At 32.3% G+C, this 13,597-nt stretch overlaps 1 protein-coding gene and 1 pseudogene across 1 annotated transcript; one reads left to right on the top strand and one right to left on the bottom strand.

The window, feature by feature from the left end:
- The first annotated feature begins 538 nt into the window (after window positions 1-538).
- LOC146721252 (uncharacterized) lies at window positions 539-1,365 on the top strand. Its single transcript, XM_085487244.1, has one exon. The coding sequence runs from the start codon at window positions 595-597 to the stop codon at window positions 1,357-1,359; it is 765 nt and encodes a 254-aa protein (XP_085343370.1). The 5' UTR covers window positions 539-594; the 3' UTR covers window positions 1,360-1,365.
- Window positions 1,366-9,794: 8,429 nt separating this feature from the next.
- LOC114946184 (cytochrome P450 6k1 pseudogene) lies at window positions 9,795-10,878 on the bottom strand (annotated as a pseudogene).
- Between the last annotated feature and the right edge of the window lie 2,719 nt (window positions 10,879-13,597).

Genomic DNA, 13,597 nt, shown 5'->3' with positions numbered 1-13,597 from the left:
TTTTTACCCATGTTTTATATATATATGGTAATATTTACTTAGATACAAAAAATATTTAATCTAGGACGTTATTTACTTAGTTACAAAAAGTTTATAGAAATCAAGATGAGGAATTTTCAAGTATCTTTTCTCGATAGCGATAGGAATTTTATATTTTCTCTGAAGTCAGATTTAAAATTATATCATTTATATTGTTTAAAAAATTTCCCTTCCACATTAATAATTATATCGTTTATATTGTTTAAAAAATTCCCCTCCCACATAATTTTTATTATACTACGCATGCATTTTCTCCCTATCGCTTTATTGTTTAAAAAATTCCCCTTCCACATTAAAAATTATATTATTTATATTGTTTAAAAAATCCCTTCCTCATAATTTTTATTTATCTACGCATACATTTTCTCCCTACCACTTTTCTATTTTATCTTCCTTCTTATAAATTTTCTTGAAAATCTTCGCTCACTCGTCTTTCATTGTCCGGACTTTCAAGTTCGTTAGTAAAAGAGTTTGTTAGTAAAAAGTTCTCGATTTTTCGATTTTTCCGTGTCTTTGATTATTATATCTTTGATTTTCTACGCGGTAGCAACTACCATGAACAATCTTAAGAAAATCGAGCAACAACCACGTATGTTGCTGTCAACAACATACGGATTGAATTCATCCTACACGAAGAAAATTCAAGTGGGTCTTATGACGGAAGACAACGTCGAACTGGATTTTCTGCCTGTTGTTAAATTAACATCTCACGGAGCTGTAGGGATTTGCTTCGACATGGAATCGTGGCAAAAATTTCAAGAAAACATGAAAACGATGTCGAGCTACTTAAACGGTGATAAAATTAATTTGAGCTCGATCATCTTTAACAAGATAATTGTAAATTTCACTACCGCATATGGTGCTAGAGCCATACTAATAACATATCGTGAAAACGAGCAAGAAGATCTTTCTTCCGAGACTGTGGAGGATACGAACGAAAACGGACCGAAGGCGAAGAAACGTAAAACTTACAACATTGCGATAGTCATGCAGAGAACGACTTTTCAAGGTGTAGAAAATATAGTTGATTGTGTGAACGCTAATTTAAATCGTCTAAATTTTATTTCAACTAATGTCAACGAATGTGCTCGATATTTAATTAACGAAATACAGTTAAATCTTCCTGTCAACGGTAGCATTAATAACAGTATCGTGAAACTCACGATCAGAGGTAACAGTAAGGAAATAGAACGTAATGTACGTACCCAACTGAAAGATTTAACATTTCTCGATGTATACTTTGAGATAACATTTTTAGAAATAATTTCACTTTATTTCGAACAAATTGTACATACAATTATATCAAAACGTAAATTTTAATAATTATTCGACGAATATTTTCTTGAAATGTTTGTGAATAATTTTATTCTGTAAAAATATTTTAAATATAAATCATATTTGTACTTTTAAAACCATTGTTCAATTTTCTTTCACTTCCTCTTTCCAGAAATTTCCTCAACATCCATGTTTCTGTTTACCTTCATTAAGCAACGAGTTATTTTAAAATAAAATTTTATCCGACATCTTTTCAACAATAAGCATTCTTTCTAATCTACGATGATGCATTATTTTTTTTATCGTGACACGAGTCGGAATGCTCGCCAGTACAAATATTTGCGTGTTCTTTTTTTATTACCCTACGGCATTGTCAGTTACTACCTGCCACCGATCCCCGGTCGACCGCATGACGCTTTTCTTGGTCAAAATGTTTTTACCCCACCCCGTCTAATATCGACCATTTGATTCGACGAGCTATCCTTGCCATACGTATACCCTAACTGTTTTTACCCCACCCCGTCCAATATCGACCATTTGATTCGACGAGCTATCCTTGCCATACGTATACCCGTACCCCCATACCGTACCCTACGCAACTTTAGCTTAAATACCTCATCTAATCCTTAGACTAGTAAGATCTCGTTTAGCTCAACATACTAGGACCCTGCTCGGAAACACGAAGGCCCCAGGTTCAAATCCAGAGGAAATCAGAAAAAATAAAAAAATAAAAAAATTCTCATCCCCACCTTTCGGGGCCAGTCGCCATTTTTTTTCCCCCAACACCCTCTCCCCCTACACCCACACTCGGAAAAACCAGACGCCGGTGGTGGGGGAAAGATAAGATAAGACTCGGCGCCAGACGGGTCGGTGGTGGGGGTTTGTTATGACGGGCCATAGTGCCCACTATACTACTTTTATATCTAAAAATATTAAAAATTATCATGAAATTATCTACAATAAACCATATTTCTAAAAATTACTTGGTACTCATAAAATTAACGTAGATAATAGATTTTTTACGAACGATTATACATACTTTCCTTCCTTCTTCCTTCGAGATTATTAACACTGGCAAGCTCAAAGCCTGTTTATATTGACCAAAACAGTGGTGTGGTAGCAGATTCCTATGCAGTCTTAGCCTCCCAAAGAGGAAATCAGAACAAAACGGGACAGAAACACATTCAGACTTGCTCACTGAACAATATACGTACGGCTCTTGATTCTTGATGCACACGCGACACGCGATGGGCTCGATGGCTGGACAGAATGCGCGCGAGACTGAGTCGCACATGCGCAACAGTAAAAACAATTAACTAGCAATATATGTGCGCAGAAAATTTGGTGGGCACAAATAATATCATTTAACTATTTCAACTGATTGATATCCATTCAACTTATTTTGAAAAGTTAAAAGTGAAGTAAAAAATATATATTAATAATTAATAATTATTCTCATAAAGCATAAAAACTTTAAAGAAAATTTCTTAAATATTGAAAAACTTTCAGAAAATTTTTACGAATGACCAATGACATTTTTTCGCCTGTATAGATATATTATATTTGCCTGTGTATAGATACTCCATTGAAACAATTATATTTACTTCTAAATATTTTTATATACTAATGTTGATTTCTATATACAGCATATATACAGCACAGAATTATCTGTGAATGTGCTATAAACATTGAATAAGTATCCTAATATTCCATGGGTCATTCAGAATATTCTATAGAAGTTCTATGAATATTTCATGGAATTTTGTCAATTCGGAATGTGTATATAATATAATCTCTAAAAACTCACCTTTAAAAAAAGGTAAAAAAAGGCGACCAGTTAAGGGCACGCCATTAACAAAAATTATCCATTGCAAACCCATGTAGAATCCTATCCTATTGCAAACCCATGTAGAATCCTATGAAAAATTAATCATTGCAAACCCATGTAGAATCCTAGGCAAAATTAACCATTGCAAACCCATGTAGAATCGTACCCATTGCAAACTTATGTAGAATCCTATGAAAAATTAACCATTGCAAACTCATGTAGAATCCTATGAAAAATTAACCATTGCAAACCCATGTAGAATTGTATTAAAAATTATCCATTGCAAACTTATGTAGAATCCTACATTGCAAACCCATGTACAATAGAATTGTATGAAAAATTATCGATTATAAACCCATGTACAATCGTAACAAAAGTAATGAAATAAAAAAAAATTGCGCCAAGTGAAAGTAGAAACTTGTACCAGTGGAAAATTAAAGTTGCAGACATATATAGAGTCGTATAATGAATCAGTAAAAATTTAAATTTGTAAATGTAGAATCGTACCATAAAAAAACTTATCTTTTAAAAAAAAAGATAAACAAGATGCCAAGTCCGTGCGCCATGTGAAAAAGAAATAAAAAAATTTTAGTTAAAAAAACTGGGCGCGCTGCTAAGTTTCAAAATTACAATGCACCTTAAAGTAACATTAATTAATTTAAACACAAAACATATTTTAACTGTAATGAGTTTAAAAGTAACAATTTAATTTTAATATTGTTAGAATATTATTTAGCAGCGCTCCCAGTTTTTTTAACTAAAATTTTTTTATTTCTTTTTCACATGGCGCATGGACTTGGCATCTTGTTTATCTTTTTATTTAAAAGATAAGTTTTTTTATGGTACGATTCTACATTTGCAAATTTAAATTTTTACTGATTCATTATACGACTCTATATATGTCTGCATCTTTAATTTTCCACTGGTACAAGTTTCTACTTTCACTTGGCGCAATTTTTTTTTTATTTCATTACTTTTGTTACGATTGTACATGGGTTTATAATCGATAATTTTTCATACAATTCTATTGTACATGGGTTTGCAATGTAGGATTCTACATAAGTTTGCAATGGATAATTTTTAATACAATTCTACATGGGTTTGCAATGGTTAATTTTTCATAGGATTCTACATGAGTTTGCAATGTTTAATTTTTCATAGGATTCTACATAGGTTTGCAATGGGTACGATTCTACATGGGTTTGCAATGGATAATTTTTGTTAATGGCGTGCCCTTAACTGGTCGCCTTTTTTTACCTTTTTTTAAAGGTGAGTTTTTAGAGATTATATTACATAACATCAATGTTACAATTTCCCACTCAACAATATAACTGCAATATAACATGGCTTGTACGTAACAGTTATATTATTGAGAGGAAAAATGTAACATTAATGTTTTGTAATTGTTACTTTGTATTTGCTGGGAAATGATGTCATAATAATTACTGTGGCTATCTGGGTACTTCATCTACCGTTAAATCAAAAACATTTGAATTAAACGCGTATTTTGAAAAACATTGTTCAACATATTAATTAAATTTAAAAAATATAAATTTGCATGAATCAAACCTCGTGTTTTCATATTAACTAATTGCGAAACTGAAGTATTAATATTCGAACTGGTTATCAAAATAATGTCATAATAATTACTGTGGCTATCTGGGTATTAGATAATTATGAATTTACATTTTCCTGTAAAGATCACGGTTCAAACATTTTATCTTACGCTGTGTTCTATTACATCCGATTAAGAATCCGTCAGTTTACTTATCAAGAAAACCAAAAAGTACAAAAAAATCTATTATTCAACTGTGCACAATGGATAGCGGGAAAGGAAGATCGGAAGCGAGACGATAGATAGGCACTACACTCGACATACGCGTATCGTTAACAAAAATTATATTTCAACTATTAACAAAAAATACAATTGTTTAACCGCACAGAATTTACCAAAAGATAGCCGAGTCGAACGTATTAGAAAAGAATGCAATAAACGAGAGAAAAGCCGGGTCGAAGATAAATTACTGAATGTTCCGCTAGCAACGGTAATTAGACGAGAAAACCGAAAAAGACAAGCGATCTTTTTCGTAAAGTAGAAGCACACTCTATTCGCGACGAGCAATCGGAAAGAGCACCGCGATCACGAGAGAGGAGGTTTATATAGACCCGTATTTCTAGAATAGTCTAGAAAGATTTTCTTAATTTTATCGTTCGGCTGAGGACGAAAGAGCGTTTAGTGTAATTGTTTACTTTCAGGAAAATAGTCGTTTTGTTATTATCGGGAACTAAATTGTATCTCCTCTCGCGCGACCGCGGTGTTTACTATTATATGAGATTTGACGAAAGCGCTTTCTGTTCGCAGGCGCGGGGTATACGTATATCTGTGCGGCCGAGCGCTATTTGAAAATAATATTAATATAAAATTAAGTATGATGCATGTTGCATGTGAATGAAAGGCCTGCATGAATTTTAATTAATAATGTTTTTTAAGACTTTTCAGCTTTTTGACGTTCGATTTTCGAACATCAACGAAAAATGTCTAAACTAAGCAATGTTTAAAATTGTTTGTAAAAAGGTGTATGCGTAATAACATATAAATATATAACGTGTAATAATATATAAATATATTATTTAATACACAGATATTTTTGTTATTTATGTACAATTCTTGAAAATATTTGCATATGTGCAAATATATATAATAAAAATATATATTAATCATATTTTTATTGATATTGATATGTGTTTAAAAACGCCCTAGTGCAAGTCGAATTTAGGCAAAATTACCGCGGATTATCTTTGCTAATCGCGACACCGCGCGTATACAGCCCAAAGCGCCTATAGCAAGCGCTAATATGAGAACTGTAAACAACAACATTCTCTCTACGAAAAATAATACGCTAATGTCCTTCGAGACAATTCTAAAATAATAACATGTAATTCTATAAAGGCATCTAGAATCTTCTCGAAAAACGTTGCTATAAAAGGGCACCTCAGATCGACCGGGATATAGTCGCTCTCAGAATTAGAAGCATATCTGTCGCAAGTGCAAGTACGATTTCGGCGCGTTTCTGATTTTACGTAGCTCGCGTATAGCCAGCAACTAACGCAACGCCTTCTCCGTAGCTCGCGGATTCACGTATTAAACTACGGTTTATTTAACCAGTGTAAATAGCCTGTAAATAGTGTCCGTCTTAAATATACATTGTATGCGTCTAAAAATCGACTCTCTAATTAATCGCTTTTGCGAAAACGTCCTTTTCTTTGTCGCGCACTTCTCTCTTGACACTTATCGCTCGCGTTTTTGCTCTGCTATCGAACAATATGCGATATGGTAGAATTATAAAAATCTTTCCTCATCGTAAAAATCGACCAAACTGGCAATCATTTATTATAAATAATTAGTTAAAATACAACATTTCGGCTGTCATTGCAGCCCTTTTCAAGTAAATCTATAAAAAGTTACATAAAAATAATTATAATTTTAATACATTTCATTGCAACAATAATTATAAATTCATATACAAAAATATGTTACATACCAAACGTAAATGCATAATAAATTAATACAGTAAATCAAATTCACTGCATATCACCGACAATATTCATCATTGTTTTAATGAACAATGTAGAATTGACAGAAGTAAGCAAGAAATAAATAGATGTTAACAGTTAGTAAGAATCTTAGTCACTACGCGTTAAGAAAATCGAGACAAAACTAATGTGTCTTTTGCAATCTTAAACCTCATAACAAAGTCAAATAAATAAATAAATAGATAAAAATAAAAATAATTTAAATAGCGTCAAGAACACGATCATAAATCCCACTAAAATTCTCCGTATCTTTCTGGAAATTAATGCTTTTTACTTTGTTTTTTTATATAAAACATTTCTGCAATTTCTCTTTTTCTTGTTTGTTTTTCTTGATGCAAGATCACCGGAGAATCGCAACGGAACTCATGATCGTTGCAAGTCCGATGCAAACTAACGACTGAATGCAATGTAGTGTCTTTTTTGATATTATTTTGATGTTCTTTGATGCGCGTTTCTAAATGTCTCTTTGTCTGTCCAATATACGTAGAATCACAATTTGCACATTCAATTTTATACACGACATCGGTTCTTTTTAAGTTGTTTATCCTATTTTTTCCTCTTTTTATCAGTGTGTCTAATTTTTTTGGAACGGTATATACTACATCAATTCCATTTTTATTCATGCAACGCGTAATATTCTCGCTCAAATATCTAATGTAAGGCAACACCATACAAGTTCGCGCATCAAATTTATTTCGGTTGAATGAGCTACTTTTACCATGAGGAAAGATTTTTATTAATTATTACTGGCGAATCTTAAGGATTATTATCTGGTAGAATTATATCTAAAAAATATTTATAAAATTATATTTAAAACATCATGCATTTACAATAAAAAATTATATTATTTTTAACCACAAAACTTAAAAATACTTCAAGAATATCAATAAAATTTCTTATGCATATACTTATATGCTTCTGTTAATTTGTACAGATATAAGCTCTTTAGGCCGGCGTTCCATGACGCGGATTACGCGGAAGCGGAAACAGCGGATCGCCAATCACGGAATCGTTCCGATGGAGCTCATCAATAAGTTCTATCGGAACGATTCCGTGATTGGCGATCCACTGGTTCTGCTTCCGCATAATCCGCTCCATGGGACGCCGGCCTTACTCAGCGATCACAGTGCCAGAGCACTGTCGTTCCGCGATTAACGACCGATTTATGAACCCACAAATCATGACATTAAGAGTCTTACCACCACCATGAGAGTTTCGATACCTGTGTATACGACCGTGGTTGCTAGTAATACAAAATAGTATTTGTGTCACGTATGGAAGTTGGCTATTGTCCACTCGTGCAGGTAAACGCGCACTCGCCTTCGGCTCGTACGCTTACCCGCACTCGTGACCAATAGCCAATTTTCTGTACTTGTAACACAAATAATGTTTCAGATTTTAATAAATTAAATAAAATAAATTTAAAGTGTAAGACAGGCAATAAGAGCCAAATCGCGGATGACAGTGCGTTGTCCCAACGAAACTAAATTTTTTCGTTAGAATTAAATACCTGTGCATAAGGCACCAAATTTTACTTGGTCGCGGCCAAGATTTTAAAATTGGAATAATCTCTACAAGAGATTTAATTCCATACATCCCCTGTTCTCCCCTAAGGAAATAAATGCAAGAGAAAATGTCGCCCGGCAAGCGAAAGGTCTCGGGTTCGATTCCCGATTCAGCGACTTTCGGATCTATATTTTTCTCTCGCATTTATTTCCTTAAGAGGGGAACAAGGGATGTATGGAATTAAATCTCTTGTAGAGATTATTCCAATTTTAAATCTTGGCCGTGTCCAAGTAAAAATTTAGTGCCTTGTGCACAGGTTTTAATCTTAACGAAAAAATTTAGTTTCGTTGGGATAACGCACTGTCATCCGCGATGTGGCTCTTATTGCCTGTTTAACACTCTCAATTTATATTTATAGTTATATTACAGAGCCTTGTTAAATTCTTAATTTGTACACGCTGGCTTAAAGGCGTTTGTTTATCAACATTATTATATATACGAGGGTCGTTTGAAAAGTCCGTGCAAAGTCAGAGAAATGGCACTACTGGCGCGTATCGAGGTTATGTTTAGTTAGTAGTATCTCTTAGAAGAAGACACACCAAGTTTCAGCTAGATCGGTCTATTTCTTTGTGTTTGGCATTCGTTTGAAACGAGGAAGTCGAGTGATTTTCCACAACGCACCAGCTCACGCCTCAGCAGTTGTGGTCGCAAAATTAATGGAAATAGGGTTCCAACTCGTTGCACATCCCCCCTATTCTCCAGACTTGGCTCCCTCGGACTATTATTTGTTCCCTAATTTGAAGAAATGGCTGGCGGGAAAAAGATTTTATTCAAACAAGGAGGTGATTGCAGACACGAATGGCTATTTTTCAGACTTGGACAAATTCTATTATTTGGAAGGGATCAACAAACTAGAGCAGCGTTGGACAAAGTGTATAAGCCTAAAAGGAAACTATGTTGAAAAAAAAAAGATTTACCCCAAACAATAAAGTAGTTTTTATTTTTGCACGGATTTTTCAAACGACCCTCGTATAACAGAGAAAAGTATAGAATCAAAAAGATCTGAATAGCTCAGTTGGAAGAGCAGTCGCCCGGCAAGCGAAAGGTCTCGGGTTCGATTCCCGATTCAGCGACTTTCGGATCTATATTTTTCTCTCGCATTTATTTCCTTAGAGGGGAACAGGGGATGTATGGAATTAAATCTCTTGTAGAGATTATTCCAATTTTAAATCTTGGCCGTGTCCAAGTAAAAATTTGGTGCCTTGTGCACAGGTATTTAATTCTAACAAAAAAATTTAGTTTCGTTGGGATAACGCACTGTCATCCACGATTTAGCTCTTATTGCTTGTCTTACACTTTAAATTTATATTTATATTACAGAGCCTTGTTAAACTCTTAAATAAAATAATTTTAAATAATTTTGTAATTGTATACAAATAAAATGTAATTTCATAATTTTTAATTTTACTCTTCTTCAACGTTTGCATAAATGTCAAAATATAGTCAAAACAAGTTTATGCATTGTATATTTATGTGGAATGTTTTCATTTATCTAATTTTGAACATAACATAATATATCAATCTTTAAATTAAAATCGATTTTCTTACCTATACACCTACGTGGACCATCTCCAAATGGAAGATGCACGCACATCGGCCTCTTGTGTCTGTTCTCCTCATTGAATCGCTCCGGATCAAATTTATCCGGATTGGGGAAATATTTTGGATCGTTATGCAAACCACGGACCGATATAAAGATCGGTGTATCTTTTTCGAGTACAAGGTTGGAATTTGGCATGTTATAAACTTCGGTAGTTGTACGTTGTAAATATTCTAATGGTGGGTACATTCTCAAAACTTCAAGGAACACCATTTCGAGGTACGATAATGACATGATCTAGAGTATTAAAGGTATATCTGTCATTCTTATATTTCAGTTGTGCATTACTGACGCTCTTCAGATTCGATGAAAAGCAAAAATAAATATCTTAATTGATACTTGTGTACCAACCATTTCATATGTAATTTTTCCATCACATTCAATAATCGCCTCAAAAATTTCTTTCCTCACTTTGTCCTGTATTTCAGGATGTAATGCAAGTTCGTACAACGTGAAAGACATCGTTGTCGAGGAGGTTTCGTAACCGGCCGCGAAGAAAATTCCAGCTTGCGCTAATAGATCGTCCCCATCAAATTCTAGAAATTAAAATTAAACCTTTGTATATTTGCCTCTTTTTGCTTGTCACGATTAACGTTAATTTTAATCTGCTTACTAAATCCTCCAATATCTTTGTCACCGTGATCATTTTTCAATTCGATAAGAATATCAATGAGATCATTTCTCGTCTTGCCGGATTCTATGCGTTGTGCGATCGCCTCCCAAAAGACTTTACGGAAAAATGCATCCGTCTGTTTGCCAAAAAACGTCAGACCAATCATACGACTTAACGTTGGCATGAAAACTGATATGAATATCTCAAAAGAACGAGCAGGCCTAAAGATCATGTTGCCGTGTCTGCAAAACTCAGCATCCGGATATTTGAAAGAATTCGTGTTGAGTCCAAAAGCGGTGCTACCAATCACATCCGTAGTAAACTTGGCAGATAATTTTTTTACATCTATTGTCTTTCCATCATCTGTCAACAATATTATATTATTTTGAAGAAACAATAATTTTCCGTATAGATAGTATATACTTATTGTGGAGGATATAGTATTATACTTATTGTGGAGGATATGCATTGCCAAAAAATTATAATTTCAAAATTTAAGATATAAAATATTGTTCCGAAAAGTCATAATACCGAAATTTAATAAGTAAGACAAAATACCGAAATTTTCATTTAGAGACAACAAGCTGTTCACACACCGGTATGTCAATACTTTGAAAAGATTATTTTCGTATAACATAAAGTTAATTTTTATTTATAATAAAATACAAAATAAAAATATTATTATTTTTATATTATGAATATTTTAGATTTTGAATTTACATACGTATATAATAATATGTATATTATATATGATATTTTATGTATATAATATAATATATATAATATATAAATATTATATTATATAATATTTACGATGATCATGCTTGCCACACCTTTTAAAGTACATACTTGTGCACGATAAAATGCGTGAGACAAATGCATATATAAATACGTACTTGCAAAATAAAAAAAACTCGTTTCATCGACATTTTTTAATATTTATGAAACAAAGTCATTTCCTATTTACGAGCATCGATTAATATACTTTAATTACAATGAATAAGGATTCTTCGAAAAGTTATTGGATCGATGACTAAAAAGAGGAGAGAAAATCCAAATTATTTATCAAAATTCGAAGTCAAGAGATTTTTTTATGACTTAACAACTCATCATAAATAAATTCGAAAACCGGGAAATAATTGTAATGACTCAATGATCAGTTATCTATGAGATACAGCTTCGCTTTACAATGAATCACCTTTTATATATTTTGCAACCGTATAGTTGACATAACAAGCATCGGTGTTATCATAGATAACACGATAGATTTAACACTAAAAGACACGATCATTCTGCCGATGGTCACGTTGAAAATATTCGATTATTTAAAGAACAATTAAAATATAAAATTGAAAGTAATTTCTGTGACATAAAACAATAAAGTTAAGAGTGGAAACATTTATTACAATATAATTACAAATACTCTTTAAATGTAAAAAATAAAATTTCTACCCGTGATAGAATACGAATTTTTACATTAAAACAAAATAAACAAAATTATCGACCCAACTGGCATAAAAATATATTTATTATTACTAAGACATATTATTAAATCAAGACAACGTTTCGACCCTTGTTTTGGGTCCTTATCAAGTCTACAAAAAATACACTAATTAAGGATTATTTAATCATGGAACATCAATTTTTATACAATAATCATTAAATATAAACATAATTGCAATTTCAGCTTGACAATACATTGATAATTTAATAATTTCAACATATCTGAAATAGAAATTAAATTTAACTATTTAAAATACACATAACAAACATAAGTATAATACCATGTGTGAACTCAACCTTTCAACTAGATGGTAAAACAATAACTAAACTAAACACTTTATCACTCTATCATAAATATCATAAATCAAATTCTCAGTGTCTTTTTATAGGTTAATCGTGTTATTAAATTTTTTAATATCAAGAGACACGGTAGTGTCTCGCGACCAGTTAAGGGCTTAGCGGAGACACCGTGTATCTTAACGCGAGTCGGACATTTGAGTCTTTATAATATTTCGAATCCTCAATAATGGCTGAAGCAATCGAGTTTATACTAGACTTAATCGATAGATTGAGTTCGAATTATATAATAAAAGTGTCTTTATTTCTGCTCTACGTGATTAGTAAGCAGAGATATATAAATGCAAAGTCGAAATATGAAAAATTTCTATTAAGAAACGTCCCCGTCATCATTATCATCATCATTATCATCATTATCATCATCATTATCATCATCGACCACGCATACATAGTAGTATCGTGCTACACGTATTCACACGTATACAATACATGCGCACACATATATCACACGTACACAACACAGGCAAGATGCATGTAGTGGTAATTTTGTCCATCTCGCACGTTTTAAATTAATTAAACAATACAAAAAAAAAGACAACATGAAATTTATCAATGAATAAAATTATTGAATACAGCTTAAAAAATTTATTAACATAGATTTAAAAAAAATTAATTAATTTTAAACATATTCCCAAATTAAAAAAAAACTTTTTAATTTTGCAAACAGCTTTTTAAACAAATTTTAAATTCTATTTTATTAGACAATTTCTCAATCAACACTCGCCACTTAGCTGCATGCAGACTACCTCTACAGCCCATTATCTGCTCCGCGGATATAGCGTTATGCCAATACGATACTTACATTACTTACTTTACTTCCCTTTACGGTACCAACTCTGTTCTTTCCCGTAATCATTTTTTTACAGTTATGTTTGCTGTATATCTTCCACCCAACTTATTTCGTGTGAAGTGAAATTTAATTAATTAATCTTGCGAAAGATTGAGAATAAAGGGGATAATTCAAACTTAAGACATGGTTACAGGAAAAGACAAGAGTTGATAAATAATAAAGCCCTAAAGAAATTTGTATCCTGCTGGATAAGGTTATAGAAGTTGATTGAGATTGAAAAATTTAATAATGAAAAAATAAAAAAAATAAAGACACATGTATTTGTATCGTGCTGGAATAAAGTTTAAAAGTTGATTTGAGATTGAAAAAAATAATAAAAAAATTAAAAAAGGAAATATTCAATCATCATTTAAAAGATATTTAAAAATCTGT

Source organism: Nylanderia fulva, unplaced genomic scaffold (assembly GCF_048542155.1).
Source record: "Nylanderia fulva isolate GAGA-0341 unplaced genomic scaffold, ASM4854215v1 Scaffold511, whole genome shotgun sequence".
NCBI lineage: Eukaryota > Metazoa > Arthropoda > Insecta > Hymenoptera > Formicidae > Nylanderia > Nylanderia fulva.
This window is presented reverse-complemented; position numbering and strand designations above follow the sequence as displayed.